This window comes from Dendropsophus ebraccatus, chromosome 4 (assembly GCF_027789765.1).
Source record: "Dendropsophus ebraccatus isolate aDenEbr1 chromosome 4, aDenEbr1.pat, whole genome shotgun sequence".
Classification (NCBI taxonomy): Eukaryota; Metazoa; Chordata; class Amphibia; order Anura; family Hylidae; genus Dendropsophus; species Dendropsophus ebraccatus.
The window spans coordinates 5,374,272-5,399,334 of NC_091457.1; the positions used below are offsets into that span (position 1 = coordinate 5,374,272).

The 25,063-nt window shown below is 42.5% G+C and overlaps 1 protein-coding gene across 1 annotated transcript; it reads left to right on the forward strand.

The window, feature by feature from the left end:
- Positions 1-10,683: 10,683 nt before the first annotated feature.
- On the forward strand, positions 10,684-16,454 carry LOC138789179 (vomeronasal type-2 receptor 26-like). Its single transcript, XM_069967784.1, has 4 exons — positions 10,684-10,788; positions 10,909-11,121; positions 13,024-13,153; positions 15,550-16,454. Exons 1-4 carry the CDS (start codon positions 10,684-10,686, stop codon positions 16,452-16,454), a joined length of 1,353 nt encoding a protein of 450 aa, XP_069823885.1.
- The last annotated feature ends 8,609 nt before the right edge of the window (positions 16,455-25,063 follow it).

The following is a 25,063-nucleotide window of genomic DNA, read 5'->3' on the forward strand; positions in this document are numbered from 1 at the left end:
GTACAGGTGGTAACCTTTATCCATCTGTGGGAAGATCAGTTCCCAAACCATCTTCCCACTAACTCGGAGGATGGGGGAGGGGGCATCTGGGGGCTGGATTCAGGTGTCCCTTCCTACATACACTCTAAGGGTACGTGCACACTACGGAATGGTAAAGGATAACTCTTCGTGCATTCCGCCGCTGACACCCTGCGGCGGACTGATGCGGGTGTGCACGTCTCCGTACATGTCATAGACTCCATTCTATGCAGATTCCACCCTCTCTCCAAAGAATGATAGTATTCATTCTTTGGATGGACGATAGAATCCGCCCGTGCATAGAATGGAGTCTATGACATGTGCGGAGACGTGCGCACAAAGGGTTATCCTTCGCTAATCCACAGTACCCTAAATCTGTAAGTGTACCCTGAGGTACTCTCACAGAGTTTGTAAAATTTCACGCCATACCGTGATCTCTTATTTAAAAGGTACTGGTGGAAAAGACATGTCTGGGGGGCAGCATACGCTATGCTACCCCCAGACACTGGATAATGAGGATGAGAATGAATGGAAGAAAAAAGTATCCATGCATTCATCCTCACTGGCTGTTTCGGTGTCGGAGGCAATAATAGCGTATGCCTCCTCCGCCGAAAACACCCTGGGGGCAATTTTTTTATTGGAATTAGTATATGGGCTATGTAAATGTGTTGTGGTGTAGTATAACACTTTATTTTGTGTAGTGTGATAGTGTTTTTTTACATAGTGTTTTTGTATAAAAAAAAAAAAACCTACACCAAAAAAGGTGTTGCTAATAAATGCCGCACTTATGTGCGTTACTTATCAGCAGACCGTGGCTGTAGGATATAGAAAAAAAACACCCTAATCCAAAAAGGAGGAGTTGCTGATTAGCAGCGCACTTACGTGCGCGATAGGATGCGGGGAGAAAAATGGGAAAAAAATTGGGAAAAAAAAAACAAAACACTTTCTACAACCCTATAGTTACTGATAAGTGTATTATATACACTTATCAGCCACTAAGGGGCAGTAGGACGAAAATTCTGGAAAAAGCCAAAGTTTGACGACAAGGGAGCCGATGATTGCCAATGGGGACCAACGGATAAAGCCGAAGACGCCGACGGAAGAACAGGACGCCGCAGGACCTGGAAGACGCGATTGGGACGTTGGATCAGGCGAGTATGGGTCAATACCTGCTGTGGACACCTCAGCTACCTAGCTGAGGTGTCCACAGCAGGTATTTAACCCTTTCTTGGGGGACTTATATCGCCGTGATCAGCCGGCACCATGGCCACCATTACTTTTAACAGTAATGGCGGTCGGTGCTGTCTGGGACAGCACCAACCGCCATTGCTTTCTGGGTCACCGGGTCACCGATGACCTGGAAAGCTGCAGATCGCCGCTATTAGCTGATCTGAATTGATCAGCCAATAGCGGCGATCGTCAGCGGGGGAGGGGGTTAACCACCCCCCTTGCCGACAAGCTATGATGGCCTGCTATACATTATAACAGGCCATCTTCCCCAATCGCTTTGTGTGTACACACAGCGATCAGAGAAACCGCGGGAGTAAATGAACGTCTGTTTGCGTTAAGGCACGGACTTTGGGGGCGTACATTTATGCCCGCCGTCGTTGAGGGGTTCAAAATAGAGCATCTCCCAAACCATGTGAACGTCCCATTGTGCCACCTAGGTAAGTCTGACATAATGGGTGGGAAATTTGCCTGATACAGCTGAGAGGTGAGGGGAGTAAGGTGAACCAAATTTTTCAGAGAATATACATTCCATTTTAATGGAAAAGGTAAGAATAGTGAATGCATCATGGAAAGTGGTAGAAGTCATCTGGGTGGCTCCCTATGTCTAGTCATCGCTCTTTTCATATCAGCTTGTTGGGTGGGGATGAGTAACAGGCAGAGAGCGGTGACTAGACACAGGCTGGGAGCCGCCCAGATGACTACCTGCCGTGCTTCTCCCCGTCGCGCACGGAAGGTTTATACTCTCCAGTAAAAAGCTGCTGCTCCTGCAGCCATGGCCGGTATGTCCCGCGAGCTGCACAGGAGCTTTATACTGTGCTGCAGGGAACCAAATCAGCCCAACTTGGCTGATTGGTTCTCTTTAAGTGACAATAAAAATCAAAGGTGAAAGGGGAGACCTTTGATGTGTTCCATTAGTGATAGCAATAGAAGATGAGAGGAGGCCATTGACCGAGACCACTGCTGAAAGAGCCAACTATAATGAAGTAAATCATGATAACATTTTGGGACCTATATGGTGTAAAGTACGTTTAAGAAAAGGCCATATCACTCGCTCAAAGGCCTTCTCTGCATCTATTTAGAAGAGCAAGGTGAAGAGTGATAAGGGGCATGATGAACAATATTAAGAGCTTGAATGGTATTATCTGGTGCTTCCCTTGTAGCTATAAAGCCCACCTGGTCCGGATGGTTAATGCACTGCTCAAAAACATAAAGTGAGCATTCAAATAACATTTCTATATCAGAATGAATGAAATCTTCTCAGTCATACTTTGTTCTGTACAAAGTTGAATGTTCTGACAACAAAATCACACAAAATCATCAATGGAAATCACATTTATTACCTGGATTTGGAATCACACACAAAATTACAGTGGAAAAACATCCTCCAGGCTGATCCAACTTTGCTGTAATGTCCTTAAAGTGAGTCTGTACCCACAATCTGCCCACCCCAAACAGCTTGTACCTTCAGATATCTACTTTTAATACAAGATCTGTCCTGGGATCCGTTCAGCAGGTGATGCAGTTATTGTCCTGAAAAACAACTTTTAAACTTGCAGTCTTGTGTCAAACTGGCGTGGCCTAGACTGTCTGTGCATTAGGCTGGCCCACCCTCTCTGACCCTCCTATCCGCCCGCTTCATCACTAGGAATGTTCCAGGCAGATATTCTTTTATTCATCACCTGTGTGAACACGGCACATGTACTTGATCGTTAAGGCACCTGTGCAGTGTTCACACTAGTGAAGAATAGGAGAATACCTGCCTGGAGCATTTATACAAAAATAAAAATTATTCCTCAGTCTACCTTTAATTTGTCTCCTAAACTGTATATAACATTAAAATAAGTATAAAATGGGTCAAAAATGTTCCTAAACCAGAGATTGGATCAGGAAAAGGACTGTGCATCTTACAGTAACTTTAGTAAAAACGACCCTCCCAGTTGCGCCTCTCAGTTTGAGAAGCACTAAGCTCAGGTTCAAAAGTTTGGAACCTGCCAAACTGAACTATTGAAAATGTTATTCACCTCTAGTGGTAATACCAAAACTGCTGAACACAATGCTAGACCAAGTAGAAGCAGCAGAGGTGGTGGTGGGAGAAGGAGCAGTCACTAAATGTTGTCTACCATTGGTCATGTTGTAGGTAAGAAAATTATAGTGAAAAGTCAATTTCAGTCTTGTTCACTATTTTAGGTGGCACTCAATAGAGTCCAGACGGAGGGGCATTAATGTCTCTATTTTGACACTTTAAATATTAGCAATATGCATAGATGACAATTAGAGATGAGCGATCCTAGAGCATGCTGGAGTCCATCCGAACCCGAACTTTCGGCATTTGATTAGCTGGATAAAGCCCTAAGGCTTTGTGGAAAACATGGATATAGTCATTGGCTGTATCCATGTTTTCCAGCCAACCTTAGAGCTTTATCCAAGTTCAGCAGCCCCAGCTAATCAAATGCCGATTGTTCGGGTTCGGATGGACTCGAACCCGAACCCGGTTCACTCATCTCTAATGACAGTTGATCTGCATGTTACATATATTTTTCCGCTATAAATTAAAAAAAAAATATGTATAAAAGGAGGAAAAATAAAATGTTATCTTTTTTAGTTGGTGACTCCAGAGTCTACGTATAATAAGATCGGTCACAGCTGTGGAGAAACTAAATGTAAAGCATCTAAACTCAGGTCTCTTTGTTCCTGATCTCTATATAAGACAGGATTCCGGCTCCTTACACCGGCACGCACCTCCGGTCCTACACCGCCCGTGATGCTTCTCTATGTCAGGGGGAAATCTGACACAATGTCCGTCCTTACACTGAAAATCCTGTTACTTCTCCTGCTGCTTGTGGCCACGTTCACCTTAGTCACCACTGACCACTCATCGGCCTGTAAGCTGAGACGTATCCCGTCTGAGGACTATAAATATAGGAAGCCTGGGGATGTCATCATCGGAGGGATATTCTCTGTAAATTGGATCTTGGCTTTCAATATGCATCTAGACATGAAAAATATATATGCATCATACTGCCTAATGTAAGTAGGATTGTAGAGTTAGAGTCAGAGCGGTCCTGTCCCCTCTCATCCTTTATAGATACAGATATACAGGAGACATTAGAGGTCTATCCTTCCCCATAATGTCTGAAATGTTTATAGAGGATTTTTCGGTTGCATTACAAATACATATAAAGAATAAAATGACTGTTCTTCATTGCATTATGTGGTTTGCTTGAAGCATAACTATCAGGTTTTTTTTTAACCCAATTTCTGCCGGCTTCATGGAGAAGGTGGATACAGCCTATGGGCCTATGACTATATCCACCTTCTCCATGGAGCGGGCAGACATTCTGCTTCGTACGAATCTCCGCCGGCTTCTCTCATCACTAAGACAAGTGGAGATGTCGAGTATGACGATACACCCAGGCTTATTTCTTTTAATTTGTTCTCCTTTTGTTGAGTGCACTGGGCCATAGAAATGTAGCAGATAGATTTTTGCTGGGGATGAGGACTGTGCTGGAGACCAGGAGATTATGGACCATTCTCCACATGGAGAATTCTAGACATGGAGAATTCCAGACAGGCGGAGCTGAAAAGCCAAAAGTAGTTAGATTAAAAATCATGTACACTCCTATAGACCCATAGGGTGGTCAGACATAGGTAAGTTGCCAAAGTAGACAGTGCCAATGGGGTTACTCTTCTGTCTTTGAAGAGCCAAGACCTGCTGCTGCAAACACGGCTCAGTGCCATGGTGAAGATGATTGGAGACATGGATCTTCTATGCTCAAAGTGCGATCGCCTGGTCAGGGAGCTCTGTTGAGGACTTCCTACAAAATATGGTTTCTATTGTAGAATATTAAAGGGAGGCTATACCCAGGTTTGTGCAACCAAACCTGCAGATATCTCCTTGCAGCCACGGGCCTCATCGTTCAGGCACCAGTCTTTATTTAAGTTGAGATCCACCTAGATTTTCTGACTTTTGTGTACAGTCAAATTGTGGTCTCAAACCTAGTTTTTTAATTCATAGAGATCACACAACAGATATAATAGGAGGTCAATGCTAAAAATCTATAACAAAGCTAAGTCTGTAGTTGAGATCTAGAGCCTGAGGAGTCCCATAGTCTCCTCTGTAACATATCCGGATATGGGTATAACAAATGGAACATGGTAGGTGCGGGACCCTTGCACACATTTTGTGTTAGAGCTCAGGAGCATCATGGAACTCCTCTGGAGGTCATGTATAGATAAAACATCTGTTTGCACTTAATACTACTCTTCTAGATGTTAGATATGAAGGTAATTATAATAGCGCTAATATTACAGACCTGATAATGCAGTGATATTCTTCTGACAGGCCGCAGCATCAGTTCTACCGAAATGTACAAATTTTTCGTTTTACTATCGACCAAATAAATAAAGACCCAACGCTGTTACCCAACATCACCTTGGGATATCACATTTTTGACTCTTGTTATCATCCATTAAAAGCGATGAGAAGTGTCCTGCAAATATTAACAGGACCGGTGAAGGCCATTCCCAATTATTCCTGCAGGAAGACTTGGAGATTGGTCGGGTTTATTGGAGACCAGACTACAAGCACAACTTTACCGATAACTCGTCTTTTGACTATATATAAATATCCGGTGGTGAGTACAGTAAGTGTAATTATCCACCTTCTATCTGTATACATGATATGTACATGTCCAGTCTTCATTACATCTTACCTTCTGTTATCAGAACATACAATACCTGTCCATGAAATATTCATTGTTAATCAGCTCCATGGGTCCGGCACCTATATAGTACGAACCCGGACTCTCGGCAATGATTCCCGCTGTCTTAAACCTCCGTGCAGAGGGTGGATACAGCGGGAGGGCCGCCTGGAAAACCGGGATACAGCCACAGCCATAGGCTGTATCCCAGTTTTCCAGGCGGTCTTCCCGCTTTTTCCACCCTCTCCACAGAGGTTTAAGACAGCGGGAATCATTGCCGAGAGCCCGGGTTCATACGAACCCGAACCTCGGCAGGTTTGGACCATCCATAGTTATAACCATCTTTTTCAAACATATAAGAACTATTACGCATTTACGCTTTGCACCTGATAATCTGTATGCATGTGCGTAGACCGAAACTTACGCTTTTACTGTATGTTCGTTATATGTTCGTGAATGTTCGGCGAACACGAACACAAACCGATCACAATCATTTTTTTTTATGTTCCTGCTTGGTATCGGGATGTTCGCTCATCATTAGTTGGGACAGCAGTGCCATCTTGTTCTTTTCAGGGAACCCCTTTATGAAGTGGATGTTTGCACAAATGTATGTTGAATGGTTAAGGATGGTTGGAGTCCATGGTTAAGGAAGGTTGTAACAGGCTAGTAGTACCTGCTGTAGAGTCATAGAGGTAGCAGAAGAGGGATGTGTGGACATTTTTTATTTTGCTTTTTCTATATAGATATAATTGAAATATAAAAGAGGGTGTGATTTTATTTTTCTGTGTTATGTATTGCTGTCTAATAAAGATTTGTGATCTGAGTATAGTTAACCCCCTCTCTCTGATAGATCAGTTATGGAGCCACAGATGTGTCTTTAGGCAGTCACCAGCATTTTCCAACTTTTTTCCGGACAATTCAGAACGATCATGAAACATTCACCATCTTATGTGAAATCATCATTCACTTTGGATGGACTTGGGTTGGAATTATATCACTCCTAAATGAAAGCGGAATAAGAGAATCACAATTATTAAAAGAATTACTGCACAGGCGTCACATCTGTGTGGCATTTACAATTCTATATAATTACAGAAAAATATGGGATCAAAAAGATTTGGAGACGGCTCGAAAAATGTCGGTCCAAGTGGTTATTCTCTGTGGGACTTTTCAGTACGAAATATTTAGGTCTTTCATGCCTGAGTGTCTGAAGGGTATAACCATGATCTTGGCTCCATCCTGGGCCCCAAACATTGTTCTTATAGAGGAGTACCCAGAGATTCTGAATTGCAGTTTGTCTCTGGAGCCTGTGTCAATAGTTACGGCTGAATTCAAACATTATATCGAGGATTTTTACCCTTTAAAATACCCTAAAGATTTATTGCTTCAGAATATATGGATGAGGACTTTTCACTGCTTATCAGAGAAAACAGAAAAAAATAAATTGTATGAAAAGTTTTATAATATATCTCTTCACAACTGCACCGGGCTGGAGCGTCTGAGGAGCACCTGGAACCACCTGTCTCAGGAAATGTATGACCCGGTGTACAATGCAGTAACATTACTGGCTAAGGCACTAAATCTCATAGACTTGCATATACGTGACTGGTATAAGAATCCTGCATCTTATCAATACAAGGTAAACCATAGAACAGATTCATATGGATTAGGTCTGTGTTAGTGAACCTTGTGTATAACTTGGCTTTCACAATCTTGACCACCACTAGTCAACAGCAATTCATATAGTATGATTGGAGCCAACATTCATGATACATGCGGTAATAGTGCAATCAATAAGGAGCAGGAGATAGACTCACTTTTTGCCGTCTTCCGATTCGGTTTTATTCATGTTACATTACATGTTATTCAACTGAGGAGGCTTTGGAGGTCTGCATCCACGGAGTTGGCGCGGGTCCCGTCTGCCACGCGACGTTTCGAGGGCGTGTCCCACGCATGAGTAAGAGGGACACGCCCTCGAAACGTCGCGTGGCAGACAGGACCCGCGCCAACTCCGTGGATGCAGACCTCCAAAGCCTCCTCAGTTGAATAACATGTAATGTAACATGAATAAAACCAAATCGGAAGACGGCAAAAAGTGAGTCTATCTCCTGCTCCTTATTGATTGCACTATTACCGCATGTATCATGAATGTTGGCTCCAATCATACCATAGAACAGATTCGCCATGGTCAACAATAATCACAGAACCGTACTCTGGTGTTGGTGGTGGTGAAGACAGCGACACTCTAGTACAGATATGATCACAGGACTGATGGAAGAAAAACTAAATATAACTTTTGTTCACAGTTCATTAAAAGAAAACTCAACAAATACAACAATCAAAAGGCATGTGGGGTTGAAGGTAATTCTGTAAAAGGAAAAATATATATTCAGCCAGGAGATGCAATGCTCTGTAGTGATGATAGTCTGCGGCAGGAGCTTCCACAGTCTGTCTCTTTTCACTTGAGAAAGTAGCCGCTAAGTCTAGGTGTATAGCCAAGAACATTAGTTTCTGAAAAACAGCATGTAACTGTTAAGAGAAGAAGGCGTGTATTTTGTAATTGGTTCTTTTTCCTTATCTTTGCTTATAATAAGACGCTCACCGCAAACAGAAACTTTTCAGCCTAAAGTTGTCTGTGTCCTTTCTGATATTTAGCAGACTGTAGCTGCCTTGGCTTAATAATTTGACTGTTCTCAGGCATACCTGTGTTAGGTGTTGATACAATACATACTGATATCCTAGTGATGCCATTACTGGAAAAGGGTGGAATTACACTAGATGTAAAAAAAAATAATAATAATTATATATATAGATATATATATATATATATATATACACTATCCGGCCACTTTATTAGGTACACCTGTCCAACTGCACGTTACCACTTAATTTCTAATCAGCCAATCACATGGCGGCAACTCAGTGGTGCATTTAGGCATGTAGACATGGTAAAGACAATCTCCTGCAGTTCAAACCGAGCATCAGTATGGGGAAGAAAGGTGATTTGAGGCCTTTGAACGTGGCATGGTTGTTGGTGCCAGAAGGGCTGGTTTGAGTATTTCAGAAACTGCTGATCTACTGGGATTTTAACGCACAACCATCTCTAGGGTTTACAGAGAATGGTCCGAAAAAGAAAAACCCTCCAGTGAGCGGCAGTTCTGTGGGCGGAAATGCCTTGTTGATGCCAGAGGTCAGAGGAGAATGGGCAGACTGGTTCGAGCTGATAGAAAGGCAACAGTGACTCAAATAGCCAACCGTTACAACCAAGGTAGGCAGAAGAGCATCTCTGAACGCACAGTACCTCCAACTTTGAGGCAGAAGACCACACCGGGTGCCACTCCTTTCAGCTAAGAACAGGAAACTGAGGCTACAATTTGCACAAGCTCATCGAAATTGGACAGTAGAAGATTGGAAAAACATTGCCTGGTCTGATGAGTCTCGATTTCTGCTGCGACATTCGGATGGTAGGGTCAGAATTTGGCGTCAACAACATGAAAGTATGGATCCATCCTGCCTTGTATCAACGGTTCAGGCTGGTGGTGGTGGTGTCATGGTGTGGGGAATATTTTCTTGGCACTCTTTGAGCCCCTTGGTACCAATTGAGCATGGTTGCAACGCCACAGCCTACCTGAGTATTGTTGCTGACCATGTCCATCCCTTTATGACCACAATGTACCCAACATCTGATGACTACTTTCAGCAGGATAATGCGCCATGTCATAAAGCTAGAATCATCTCAGACTGGTTTCTTGAACATGACAAGGAGTTCACTGTACTCCAATGGCCTCCACAGTCACCAGATCTCAATCCAATAGAGCATCTTTGGGATGTGGTGGAACGGGAGATTGGCATCATGGATGTGCAGCCGACAAATCTGCGGCAACTGTGTGATGCCATCATGTCAATATGGACCAAAATCTCTGAGGAAGCTTCCAGCACCTTGTTGTATCTATGCCACCAAGAATTGAGGCAGTTCTGAAGGCAAAAAGGGGTCCAACCCATTACTAGCATGGTGTACCTAATAAAGTGGCCGGTGAGTGTATATATATATATATATATATATTGGCACATTGTATTGTTTTGGCCCGACAACTCTGCAGCAATTTTTTTATTTGTTTAGCATTTATTCAGTTCATTTTGACATGTTTCTGCTCATTGGCTAATTTGCAAAATGTCAGTATTTATCTCCCCCCCTCCTTTTAAGAAATAAAGACATTATCTCCTCCCATCAACATGCAAATAGAAATAAACCCCCCCCCCCTCCTCCATAATGAAAATTCAGGGGTTAAAGTGTCTGGAAAAAATGCCTGCCTGAAAAAAAAAAAACGCAAAGAAGCAGAGCAGAAAAAAATAAAGTCGTTTTTAAAGTGTTTTAGTGCCATATATATTTTTTTTTATTTCACAAAACACCATGCTAAATTTGTGTCTGACAGAGGCCTTGGGAAAATCTTACATGTAAGAACAAAAAAAAATCCCCCCCCCCCCAATCTGTCATTCCTCAGTAGGTCATATTCTTTATGTTGAAGATAGATCTAAATGACATTGGCTGGATGTTTAGGCTCATTGTGCTACTCCAGATTTTCAACGTATATTATTACATGTATAAAAAACACACACTCATCACACTGAGAAAGGCCGCCTTTGATGTGGCAGGCCGAAAAACATTGCTTTACAATACAATCATTATAGTTTGGACATCACCCTGTGGATGGTGGCTACCTTACTATGTTCCACGATGGATGACCCCTACGAGAGATTATGTGAGATTCATCTACTGTTCCTGTGCTCATTCTACTACTATGAGTCTTCAAGGTCCGGTGATCCCCTGTGGTTCACAATAGTATCCTTTATATAAGGTGACAAATAAATATACCCTGGGCACTATGAAGCTGATGTAGAGGGCAGAATATATCATTAGAATACAATAACTCCTGCTGGATAATGAAATCTTTATTCTCAGTTAGTCCGCTATTTGAAGCTTCTGAAATACCAGGGACATTCTGCTATAAATGAGTACGGAGAGATGACAACCAACTATGTGATCCATAACAATATCATAGTCAATGGAACAATGAATAAAATTAAGGTCGGCACCTTCCTGCCTAACACTGCAGATAAATATCGGCTTCTGATCAATGAAAGTTTAATCAACTGGAAAACCCCCAACAATGAGGTGAGGAGTCTTTACCCAATGGGCCCTAAGTTAAGCCAAAGTTTCCTGTTTCCCATGACACAGCAGGAGATGTAGTCTTAAAGGGGTTATCCAGCGCTACAAAAACATGGCCACTTTTCCCCCCACTGTTGTCTCCAGCTCAGGTGCGGTTTGCAATTAAGCTCCATTTACTTCAATGCAACTGAGTTTCAAAACCCCACCCAAACTGGAGACAACAGTAGGGGGGAAAGTGGCCATCTTTTTGTAGCGCTGGATAACCCCTTTAAACCTGTGCATCTCTTCCTGTTGACAAATTACAAAGACTTCTAGTATGGGTGGGGGTCATAAAGTGGCAACAGCTGAAGAGGCACGGATTGAGGGCCACTGATCTTTGTTACATTTTGTAGCCTTGTCACTGTTCTCTTTATATGTTTGTATTTGGGATTATTCTCCCCCCCCCCCCCCCCATTATATTTATAAATTTGATGTGCGCTGGGTTTGGGGTTTATTTTACTACTAGAGATGAGAAAACTTTTCCAAAGTTTGGTGTAGTGATAATTGACACTTGACTTGTAAAGAGTGTTTTTGCTTGTTTTAGGCATCAAAAAGATCACCAAAAAGCTTGTTTTTTTAATAGCTGTGTGAACAAACCCTTACTGGGTATGACTACTAGGGGCAGTAACTTGTATCTCAATTTATTTAGCCCTTACTTGCCCTGTAAGAAGTTTGGCCTCATTAGCCAGTGTGTAGTGACCCCAAAGTGCCTAGGACAGGAAGTTGAAGGTGAAAGAATTGGCAGTACTTTTGTTGACCCAGTAGGGCCTAGTAAAACCAGTTGATGGTTGAAGCAGTACAACGTTGGTGGATCAATGATTCATAATGACAGGTTTTATGCTGCCAGACACATTTTTTTTAAATAGGAATGAAGCTGTAACCTGACAGGTGATTGAGAGGGTTAAATTAAAATGACATTGGTGAATCACTGACGGAAAATCACGTTGTTTTTTTTGCTGGAAGACGTGATTTAACAAAGGACTTAAGATGTAACCTGACAGGTGATTAACAGGGTTAAATGAAACTAGCAGTGGTGGATGACTAACGTACAATCACAGGAATTAAACTGCCATACATGATTTTATTAAAAGAATGAAGATGTAACCTGACAGTTGCTTCAACTTAAACTTAAAATACACCGACAGATGTGGATCACTGACGTATATTTACAGGTATTATGCTGCTAAACATGGTTTTATTAAAGGGCCGAGGATGTAACCTGACAGATGTTTTAGAGAGTAAAAATCACCCAGGAGAGCTGTGGACAGCAATGGACTCTGTTAACAGACACACAAAGTGACTGCAGCAATTTCCCAGCTACTTTTGTCACACTTTCCGTTATCTCTCCCTTATACCTGATAAAGTTTCTATAACCTTGCATTTCCCTGACTTTTCTCACTGCTTCTCCCTTTTTTCTTCCCGACTTCCCCTTTTCTCTCGCTCTTTCATACTGTATATGTGTGTAATGTTACTGTACACAAGCTGAATGGCAGGCTGACGGAACTCTCCTGTATGTATACTGAGGGAGAAACAGTGATGTTATGGCTAAACCCTTGTATCCGCCCTTTCAGCATGCTGTACTGTGAGATGTGCAACCTCCATCTTTACAAACTTGTTATATAAACTTTTCAGTGCCATCCACTTCCTGGCCGGCAGAACAATTTGATAATTCGTCCCATAGACTATATAAAAGCAAATGAGTCAGATTCTATTGATAGCTGCCCTGTGCTCCACTTGACTGTTTCTCAGGAGCTCATCGGGCTCCATTTCCGGTGTGATCAGTAACTTTTGTAACTAATACTTTAATATTAAGCTAAGGCTACTGGTTGCTCAAAAATATAGTGTACTCTCTGAATTTCTTATTCTTAGATTCCAAAATCTCGATGTACAGAAAGTTGTCTCCCAGGATCAAAAAAAATCCCGGCAAATTCAACATTTGCTTTTTTTTGTTGTTACAATTGTCTTTTGTGTTTTGAAGGAGAAGTATCAACCAGAATCGGTAAGACTTTTTGATGGTCTTTTGTATTCTTTTAAAGGAATCTGCAATTTACAATGACAAACACAATATTGGATTTGGGGGTAACATGACTGGATGATGATCTCATAGACATGAAAAAGAGCTGCAAATTATTCCAGCCAACTTAATCCCACGTAACAGCCACGATTATTAGGGAACCTTGAGCACTAGTGGTTAACTAGCCACTAGCACTATAACATTTCTTATCATTGCTGCCAGCACCTGGACTATGTGCTGTTACACGGCTCTAAGTGCTGCAATATGCCCAGGGATGGGGAAGAATACAAAATAGCTTATACTTACCTTTCTGGCTCCTACATCATTACCATTTTAACATTTTAAAACCATTTTGGTCTCTGCTGTGTGGCGACAGCTTTGGGGGCATGACATCCCAATCCTGCTCAGCCAATCAGCAGTTGTTGTAATTGATTGGCTGCGGGAGATAGGGCTTTTAAGTTAATCCTTTAACTTAGATGGGGCCGTAATGAGGGTCAGATCAACATAATACCTGTGGTGGCATGACAGCCAGGAAGGTAAGCATTTGTTAACCAAAGACAGCAATAGAAGGTCCGTGTAAACATGTACAAGAAACCACAACTGACCAGTGATATACCTAAATATAAGACATATATTACCTAAGATTAGACATAAACCTTAACTCAAGAAGCAACATGAAGTTATTTGTAGATAAATATAAAGAGGTGGAGTTGAAAGGCAATACAAGAAAACAAGTCTTAAGCTTGGATGACTTATCCCAGTTCCATTCCAAGGCAGACGGAGTATCTGAGAGCAATATAGTTTTTGTTTTGAGAGCAATATCGTTTTTGTTGCCATCAGAACATGCATCAGTATTGTAAGGTTTGAAATATGCAAGTCATCCACGTCTGTATTAAATAATGATAAGATCCAATCCAATATCCAATGTGGGATGTGGGAACATCAGAATATGTTTAAATAGTTTTTAAACTACGTATATTTTGGGATTCCCCATTCTTTTCTTAATCAGTCAGAGTCAAAACCAAGCAGCAACAGCCTGGTACTACCGACATGGAAGGGTTCTTTTATATTTGCCCTTCCCAGGTGAATAATATCAGCTTGATAACACCAGTCCAAGATTGTCACTTTGTTTACACTCTAGATTTACTTCAGTTTCCCTGGCGATGTTGGATACTAGAGTAACAGAATGGGGAGGGGGCAGGTATTAGCATAAGGCAATTATACAAACTATACGATAGTGAATATACACAAAAAGGTTCAAGATAGAGAGACTTGGTAACCACACAAACTAAAATGGGGGTTGTAATGAATCACTCCCTCACTAGGTGTCACTTTACCACAAAAATAGAACAACCAATAAGATAGATACACAAAGAAAAAGTATGTGCATAGTTCAAACAATCACAATATCTTTGTTTATCATGATTACTTACAATGTGATATAAAAAAAATTCCTAAAATTCACTTTAAAAAATTTCAATAAAATCTGATAGAAAAAGGCCATGCAGCACAGTGATGAAAATCTAAGGTGCTAAGAATGTCTAGTAAAGTGCCTTATATATGTAAACTCTACTCCCAGGTTGTCCTCATTGTTAGAATCCCTAGACAACAACTTTTTTGGACTTAACCTCAGCAATAAATAGCACTCACACATCTCATTGCGCTGGCCAGAGGTGGCCCTATGCACATTTCGCCCTCTAAAGGCTTCTTCAGGTAACATGGCAGTCAGAAAGGAATTCAAAAGGCCCCTGGCTACCAATTGGAGACATGACTGGACCAGCACTTTTTGTATAACCTCTTAGATGCTGTGGACACTTTTGGCTGTGGAATCAAAGAGGTTACGTGCCCGGCATTGGAGTAAACTGTCAAGCTGCTCACTAAAGTTGGGTGACGTAAGAATTCCTCTATAATATTCAGGTTTCCCTGAGGGTATAGAATTGTTACTGTCATGTCGACACACACACACACACACACAAACACACACACACACAAACACACACACACACACAAAAGGGGATTTGCCTACCCTCTATAATTTTCCCTCAGGGATTGCATAGGGGACATTATGTAGAAGTATCAGGAAGTGTAAGTAGTGATTCCAGCACTAGAGTGGCATATAACACGTTTCTGCTTCTGCATTTATCCCTCTTCCTTTTGTGTTGTCCATAGAATTCTATCGGCAGCTATAACAAAACTTTAGTAAGCTGGACATCATGGAAATGAACTTTTTTTTTACAAAGAGAATATTTTTGTGAGGAGGCAAATGAAGGGGTAAAATATGTGATGAATTAGACATGGTAATAACTTATTGGTGGTAAGTGTTTGAACGTTTGTTGAATCTGAAGAATTTATTTCATTTTAAGCATTTTTTTCTCCTACAGACAGTGAAAACTGTGAGAGATGCGCCGACCATGAGATGCCCAATAAGAACAGAACTCAATGTGTCTTGAAATTGGTAGAATTTCTCTCTTATTCTGATGGGATATCAATAATTGTTCTATTAGGATCCATGTTACTTCTTACAATTATAGCTGTAATATTAGGCATTTTTATTAGATATCAGAAGACCCCAATTGTGAGAGCGAATAACAAGAACCTGAGCTTTGTCCTCCTGGTCTCCATCATGCTGAGCTTCCTCTCTGTCTTCTTGTTCCTCGGTCGTCCTGTAGATACAACCTGCATGTTACGTCAGATCTCTACTGGAATACTACTCTCAATATCCATCTCTTCATTGTTGGCCAAGACCATCATGGTTTACATGGCATTTAGAGCCACCAAGCCTGGAAGTGTGTGGAGCAGATGGAGTGGAGTAACGCTCCCTAACTGTGTGCTCCTGATCTGCTCCTCTGTCCAGGGGGTCATCTGTATGAGTTGGGTGACCCTCTCTCCCCCCTTCCAGGAGCTGGACACACACTCTTATAAGGAGAAGATGGTAGTTCAGTGTAATGAAGGGTCAGATCTTTGGTTCTTCTCTGTCCTGGGTTATATGGGGATTCTGGCCGCTGTTAGTTTTATTACAGCTTTCTTAGCCAGGACATTACCGGACAGTTTCAATGAGGCCAAGTACATCAACTTCAGCATGCTGGTGTTCTGCAGTGTCTGGATAGCCATGATCCCGGCTTATCTCAGCACCAAAGGCAAAGACACGGTGGCCGTGGAGATATTTGCCATCCTGGCCTCTAACACTGGACTGTTGGCCTGTATATTCTTCCCGAAATGTTATATCCTTCTCTGCAGACCTGAAATGAATACAAAATCCTACATACTAAAGAGTCCAACTAAGTGAGGCTACCAATCTTTGGTCCTTAGATTTATGTCCTCTATTAATGCTATGAATGGATTTTCTTTCTTGACGATTGTAGTAAAATATTTATGGGATCACATTGTAATTAATAGAATCTGTCAGACGACCTCCACAACTGAGACCAAAAAAGTAGGATACAAGGGACACACATACACATGTGGTCAAAAAGATCTGAAATTAAACACCTCTTTAGGCCCCTCAAACCTTTGTTTCTTGATTTGATGTAGTCTATTCTTTAGACCATGCTGTCTAGATATTTGTCCGGTAAGACAGAAAATATTAAAACTTGGTGATGGTCCAACAGCTTTTACCTCACCAATCACCTCGGTTTAAGTTCAGCCGTGGCTTTCCACAGAGCATGATGGCAACAGTCGAAAAGCTACAGTGTTGGGCCTCCATGATGTCTTTGTGTCGCTCCACGCAGATCACGTTACCACAAGGAAGTGTTGATCATTGTCAAACTACAATTACATAATCACAGGTGATCATCGTTCTTCACAAATTACCTGTCGGGCCATAAGGATGTCATTGTTCCATTGTTACCTGTAGTGCTGCATGCTGCATCATGATGGGAGATGTTTTTGATCTACAACTGATGGAGAGCCTTAGCAATCTTTTAAATAAAATCTATATCAGATCAAGGAATGGCATTTTTTCTTGCCCTATTTTTTGCTTTTAATTTGATCTATTGCTATCAGTCAGCTGGGGTTTAGGATTCACCTATAATATTAATATACAGCAATGATTACGGAAAGGCAGACATATGTGCAAGGTGAACAAAGACATGCCCAATTAAAACATTTCAAAATAGGCAAAAAGAGAATTATAAAAAACAGATTATAATATGGGAGGTCCAAACAGCCGCTTAGACCTCCCATATTATAATCTTGTAGGCCACAGGCAAGTTTTAGCCTAGCAGTATGTAAGAAGCGTCCAGACGCCGGAAATGAGGTGACGGCGCCCCCCGCACCGGCTGGGGCCACAGAAAGAGTGAGTCTATGGAGAAAGGCTGGCTACTCCATAAAAGGCTATGGGGGAGGGCTGGCTACTACATAAGAGGCTATGGGGGAGGGCTGGCTACTACATAAGAGACTATGGGGGAGGGCTGGCTACTATAAACGAGACTTGGGGAGGGATGGCTACTAAATAAGAGGCTAAGGAGGAGGACTGGATACTATATAAGAGACTATAGGGGAGGGCTGGCTACTATATAAGAAACTATGGGGGAGGGCTGGCTACTACATAAGAGACTATGGGGGAGGGCTAGCTACTAGATACGAGACTTTGGGAGGGCTGGATACTATATAAGAGACTATGGGGGAGGGCTGGCAACTATATAAGAGACTATGGGGGAGGGCTGGCTACTAGATACGAGACTTTGGGAAGGCTGGCTTCCACAGAGGAGGCTATGGGGGAGGGCTGGCTACTACATAAGAGACTATGGGGGAGGGCTGGCTACTATACAACAGACTATGGGGGAGGGCTGGCTACTATATTACAGGCTATTGGGGAGGGCTGACTTTTATTTAAGATTATGGGGGAGGGCTGACTTCTATATAAGACTATTGTGGAGGGCTGGTTACTTTATAACAGGCTATTGGAGAGGACTGGCTTCTATATAAGACTATTCGGGAGAGCTGGCCTCTATAAAAAATACACTATTGGGGAGGGATGGCTTCTATATAAAAGACTATTGGGGGCTGGCTACAATATGGGGCACTACTGGGAGGGCTGGCTAATATATGGGACATTTGGGGGGGGGGCATTGGGAGGCCTGGCTACTATATGGCTACTATAAGGGGCATCAATGGTAGGGCTAGCTACTATGTGGGGCAATATTGGGAGGGCTGGTTACTATGGGGGACACTATTGGAGGGGTTGGCTACTGCATAGGACACAGTTATGGGATTACCTACTGCTTGGGGGAAAATAATGGGTAACCATTAGGGTTGGGGTTTAACCATGTCATAGCAATTTATCTTATCATTTATCATAGTGCACAGTGCTGGGGGATGACACCACTGCCAGGAGCGCCGCATGGCCTCTTCAATAAATATCAAGGCCCGCCCGCGACTTTGTCTAATTTTTTAATTTTTGCCCACAGTGTATTTCAGTTTGACACCCCTGTGCTAGGAAATTAATAGAAGACACTAGGGGGGGGGGGAGGTTTGCAGCTGTGGCCTTATCCTGGGGCCACAGAAATGTAGAAGATCTATGAGGATCTGAGAGAAGGGGAGCTGGTGTGAGCACAGCACCCCTGTGGCATCCAGTGGAAGTCATTGCTCAGTAGAAAGGACTGATGGACTGAGTGGACCTACCGGGTGGCGCCCCCGGAGGTTCTCGCCCTGCTTGATTCAGTTGTATTCAATAAATTTTATAGCTTTTCATCAGTTGCTTTATCCCTGTGTGTTCTCTGATAATCGCCCCATCACACCCAGCCCAGAAATTACTTTGGTAGGACCACAATTTATGACACAAACACCTCACAGGGTCAAATGAACAGAATGATATCCCATCACTGAGGCCAACCAAATGGGGGATTGTTAGGGGAAAGGAATGTCTTTGCAATTGTTCAGCTTGCATCTATATCTGCTTTCAGTAATCATTGTTGTATATATATTGTTTTCTAATAAAATGTTCTTGTTCAGGTGCTTTTCTTCTTTCCTTACAATAGTGTATTTCCTGCCAGGCTTGCACTCACATTAGGTGCCCGCTCATTTTTAATATTGTGTTAATCCATAAAAATGGTTAATGTCAACCTCCCATTATTACCCCAGTACCGACTGACACTAAAAGTACCACACAACATGTACCATCAGGTTTAGGGCATCAAAAATGGATGTTCCAGGACGAGGTGGTAACAGGCTGGTAGTATTAGGTAGGCAAAATAAATGGTTCTTTCTATCCTTGTAGTACTAGAGTACTGCTGTTGCTTTGTTTTGCCCCTGGTTAGGTATAAAACAATTGGAACTCACACTTAAAAAAATGTATATATATATATATATATATATATATATATATATATATATATATATATACACACACACACACGCACGCACACACACACAGTGGGAAAAAAAGTATTTAGTCAGTCACCAATAGTGCAAGTTCCACCACTTAAAAAGATGAGAGGCGTCTGTGATTGACACCATATGGAGACCTCAACTATGGGAGACAAAATGAGAAAACAAATCCAGAAAATCACATTGTCTGATTTTGTAAGAATTTATTTGCAAATTATGGTGGAAAAATAAGTATTTGGTCAGTAACAAAATTTCATTTCAATCCTTTGTTATATATCTTTTGTTGGCAATGACAGAGGTCAAACGTTTTCTGTAAGTCTTCACAAGGTTGGCACACACTGTTGTTGGTATGTTGGCCCATTCCTCCATGCAGATCTCCTCTAGAGCAGTAATGTTTTGGGGCTGTCGCTTGGCAACACGGACTTTCAACTCCCTCCAAAGGTTTTCTATAGGGTTGAGATCTGGAGACTGGCTAGGCCACTCTAGGACCTTGAAATGCTTCTTACCAAGCCACTCCTTCATTGCCCTGGCGGTGTGCTTTGGATCATTGTCATGTTGAAAGACCCAGCCACGTTTCATCTTCAATGCCCTTGCTGATGAAAGGAGGTTTGCACTCAAAATCTCACGATACATGGCCTCATTCATTCTTTCATGTACCCGGATCAGTCGTCCTGGCCCCTTTGCAGAGAAACAGCCCCAAAGCATAATGTTTCCACCCCCATGCTTTACAGTAGGTATGGTGTTTGATGGATGCAACTCAGTATTCTTTTTCCTCCAAACACGACAAGTTGTGTTTCTACCAAAAAGTTCCACTTTGGTTTCATCAGACTATAGGACATTCTCCCAATACTCTTCTGGATCATCCAAATGCTCTCTAGCAAATTTCAGACGGGCCCAGACATGTAGTGGCTTAAGCAGTGGGACACGTCTGGCACTGCAGGATCTGAGTCACTGGCACTGGCGTAGTGTCTTACTGATGGTAGGCTTTGTTACATTGGTCCCAGCTCTCTGCAGTTCATTCACTAGGTCCCCCCGCGTGGTTCTGGGATTTTTGCTCACCGTTCTTGTGATAATTTTGACCCCACTGGGTGAGATTTTGCGTGGAGCCCCAGATCGAGGGAGATTATCAGTGGTCTTGTATGTCTTCCATTTTCTAATTATTGCTCCCACAGTTGATTTCTTCACTCCAAGCTGGTTGCCTATTGCAGATTCAGTCTTCCCAGCCTGGTGCAGGGCTACAATTTTGTTTCTGGTGTCCTTTGACAGCTCTTTGGTCTTCACCATAGTGGAGTTTGGAGTCTGACTGTTTGAGGGTGTGCACAGGTGTCTTTTTATACTGATAACAAGTTTAAACAGGTGCCATTACTACAGGTAATGAGTGGAGGTAAGAGGAGACTCTTAAAGAGGAAGTTACAGGTCTGTGAGAGCCAGAAATCTTGATTGTTTGTAGGTGACCAAATACTTATTTTCCACCATAAATAAATTCTTACAAAATCAGACAATGTGATTTTCGGGATTTGTTTTCTCATTTTGTCTCTCATAGTTGAGGTCTACCTATGATGTAAATTACAGACGCCTCTCATCTTTTTAAGTGGGAGAACATATATATATATATATTTATTCATTCCTACAGCTGATGCCCCTTGTAGTAGCAGTGGCAATGTATTTATAGGTTCCTAACTGTAAAGGGCTTTCAATATGTGAGGGGCTGCTTTAGTGTGAGCATCCCCACACATATTAGTGTCCGAGGAGCAGGGCATGATGGCAGGCTGAGGTGATCATGCTATAGCAATCACAAAACTGACTGATTGGACATCCTCAGGTCCAGATCACTTTCCCTGACAGGCAGGAATATAATACCTTCATCCTATTCAGTGGCGGATTAAATGTCCACCCAACTGCCCCCCCATCCCTTCGTCAATCCACAACCGACACCCACTAGAAAAGGATGTCAGGAGAGGAGGCTGCTGGTCTTATAGGGAAGGTCAAAGTGTCCCAGCAGCAAAGAGGAGGTCAGGAGAGGAGGCTGCTGGTCTTATAGGGGAGGTCGCAGGGTCCCAGCAGCACAGAGGATGTCAGGAGAGGAGGCTGCCTGCTGGTCTTATAGGGGAGGTCACAGCAGCACAGAGGATGTAAGGAGAGGAGGCTGCCTGCTGGTCTTATAGGGGAGGTCACAGCAGCACAGAGGATGTCAGGAGAGGAGGCTGCGTGCTGGTCTTATAGGGGAGTTCAGGTCACAACCCCCCCTCCCCCAATTAACATCTTGAGTTTCTTTAACTTATTGCTTTTTACAAACATATGATCATCTGCCCCCCCTATGCAGCCTGGTCCTGCCCTAATAATCATTGTGCGCTGGGCCCAGTCCTACTGCCAGGCAGCCTCCCCTCCCCCCAGCCCTAGACGGTCCGTCCATGTTCCGTCCCGTACCCCCCAGTGCCTAAGTCAACTTACATATTAGACAGGCACAGACAGGTCCTCTGCTTCGCTGTTCTGGGCTGCTCGCCTTCTGCGTCTCAAGGCCCGCCCACCTGGAGCAGCGTACAGCCGCAGCGTACGCACGCAGGGCAAGGGTCAGAGAGCTAAGTGCGGCGTGGGGGCGTACTTTATGGATAGCGTGATCAGGGGCCCACTCTGCTGCTGTGTAGTGTAGTAAGTAGAACAGTGGCGGATTATAATGTGGGCGGTGTGGCATGGGCCCTCCCGAAGCCTCGGGCCCCGGGCGGCCTCCCAAACCGCCCATATTATAATCCGCCACTGGTCCTATTGGATCAGTGATATTTTCATAGTCTATCTAAGGCAGGCGCTATGAGAAAAGTGCCCATGATACGGATCAATGTTTTGCAATTGCTTAGCATTGACCAGTATATGCAGCCTGGGGCCAGGTTCAGACTATGTAACTTTGCGGCTGTATTTGCGGCTGTAATTGTGCGGCTGTATTTTTGGTGGTTCATGCGTACGCTGAAAAGTATAGGATATACGGCTGCACAGTGCGCACTATGTATGAATCTACGGCCCGATCGTAAACGGACCCGTAAAAAATGAACAAGACCATTGTTTGCGGCTGGACATGCGGCCGAGGATTGACGCATAGGGTCCCCCCTATTTTTATAACCAGCCGGGTTAAAAACCAAACGACAGCAGCCTGGTAAGACCAGGGTGGAAAGAGCCATTGGTTTAGGCCCTCCCCAGCCTTAATCTTACCAGCCTGCTGCCGCCTGGTCCAGGAGCGCCAATTTTGACTCTCCGGGACCACTGGCACCCGGCTCTTCCCAGTACCCCTGGTGGCATTGGGCACTGGGGTAATAATAGGGGGTTAGTGTTAGCCATTTTATACCGGCTAACACTAAGTCCTGACTTAGTAATGGATTCCATCTATTAGACGGCTTCCACTACTAAGTCTACAAAGTAAAGAAATAAAGACAAGACACAAGTTGAAAAAAATTTTTATTCGAATAAAAACACCCCCACACCCCTCATTGACCATTTTATAAAAAAAAATTTAAAAAAACGCTGGTCATCGACGTAGTCCACGGAATCCGACGTAATCCACAGGATACCGATATCTGAAAAACAAAAAGGGAGAAACACACAAAAAACACACAAATAGGAGCACAACACCCATCATTGTGAGCGGTGTTGTGCACCTTACAGTATGCAGCATCTTTACAGATCGCTGCTTACAGTCTGGCCCCCAAGGGGTTAAGGGAGGATGTATTGCATCCCCCTTAACCCCTTGGGGGCCAGACTGATGTCAGACTGCACCCATCCCAGCAAGGAAGGGGTTAACTGACCCCCCCTTCCTTGCTGGGAGGGGTGCAGTGCTGGGGAGGGGGTGGGGAGAGCTCTATACTCACCCCGATGTGTCCTCTTCGCTGGTCCGCAGCACAATGAAGTGACTGTACTGGGGACCGGCTCATTATATGTGCGCTCAGCCGATCAGCCAATCAGCTGAGCGCACATATAATTCTAAATGTTTCTTCTAATAATGCTATTGTCATAACATAATTAGAAGAAACATTTGATGTTTTCATTAAAGTAAAGTGATGATTAGTACAGAAAGCTCTTTTGCCGGCAATATGAATTAACGGCTTATGGAGCTTCCTGTACTAATTAATATTTAATTAAGAAAACACATTTTCGATGAAATAAATTCAGTTTCGTTGGTCAATAATTTAATTCTAACGAATCCATCATTGTGCAATTAAATATACCGTCAAAAAATAAATATATATATAAATATACATTTATTTATATATCTATTTATTTTAACAGTATATTTAATTGCAAAATGATGGATTAGTTTAAATTAAATTATTGAACAACGAAAGGGATTTTATTACAAAGAAAATGTGTTTTATTATTTTAATAGATTAACCATGAGAGACATCGGCATTAGTGCAGAGGATCGCAAACCCCGGTAATAGCGATTCATGTAAACTGTTTCCCTGCTTTCCCAGATGCATCCAGAGGTGTTTCCATCACTTTCTTAAGATTTTATTTGTTATTTTTAGTTGAACCAGATTTCCAAGTAAATGACCGTATGTTTTGAGCCGCAGGTCTATTTTTTCCCACGGCCGGAGTTTCATCCGCACATTTACAGCCGCATAAAAAATACAGCCGCACAGTTACATAGTGTGAACCTAGCCCCCAAGTATATGTATATATAAGTCCCCTAGGGGGACATAAAAAGTGTATGGGGGGAGTATTTAACAACATGGCAAATCCCCTCCCCCAATAAAAGTTTAAGTCACCCCCTTTTCTATTTTACTAATTAAAATATGTAAAAAATAAATAAACATATTTGATATCGTAATGTGCAGAATTGTCCGATCTATTAAAATATAACAATATTGTTCGCACAGTGAACAGCGTGTACGGAAAATGGAAAGACACAACACCAGGATTACTGATTTTTTTAAATGTATATCATGAAAAAAATATATAAAAAAGCAATCAAAAACTTCCATTTGCATGCATATGTTACCAATGAAAATTGTAGATCACAGTGCAAAAAAATTAGCCCCCACCCAGCCCTGTAGGTGAAAAAAGCGTTATGGCTCTTAGAATGTGAGGAGGAGAACACGGCTTTATTGTGACCTGGACATCCGGCCATCAATCACCTTAAGTAATGAAGGGTTTAAAAAACAGAACTGTTTTTGTTTTGTTTTTTTTGCTTAACCATTTTACTTGCAATTACATCCTTTATTGGATGCTGGGAAAAAAATAAATTACATGTGAGCTAAAATGTTCTTAAAATGGCCTTGCTCTTACCCTGACTACATGTAATGATCAGACAGCACTGTTATCGTCACGTATGAAAAGTTTATTTCAAACATTTCAAGGAAGAGAGAAGAGAAGACTTGTATGTACGGTCACTACTCCAGTGTTTGTGGTGTACAGAGGGATGTACTGGTGACATTGCCTGCAGAAAGATCAGCTTGGCTTGTAAGTATGTAAGGTCACCTGGTGTAGGAAGATGCTTATACAGTGTCTGTTCTAGTTATGGCAATAAACCGGAATGATTTAATGTTAACAGATTGTCAAGGAGATCAGGTGGGACCCACAAAT

What these genes read in the sequence shown, in the direction of transcription:
- LOC138789179 (XM_069967784.1), top strand. Translation starts at nt 10,684, where the DNA reads ATGGATGACCCCTACGAGAGATTATGTGAGATTCATCTACTGTTCCTG. An exon ending in ATCCCCTGTGGTTCACAATA is followed by an intron (nt 10,789 to 10,908) that starts GTATCCTTTATA and finishes CTTTATTCTCAG; the next exon opens with TTAGTCCGCTATTTGAAGCT. An exon ending in AGAAGTATCAACCAGAATCG is followed by an intron (nt 13,154 to 15,549) that starts GTAAGACTTTTT and finishes TTTCTCCTACAG; the next exon opens with ACAGTGAAAACTGTGAGAGA.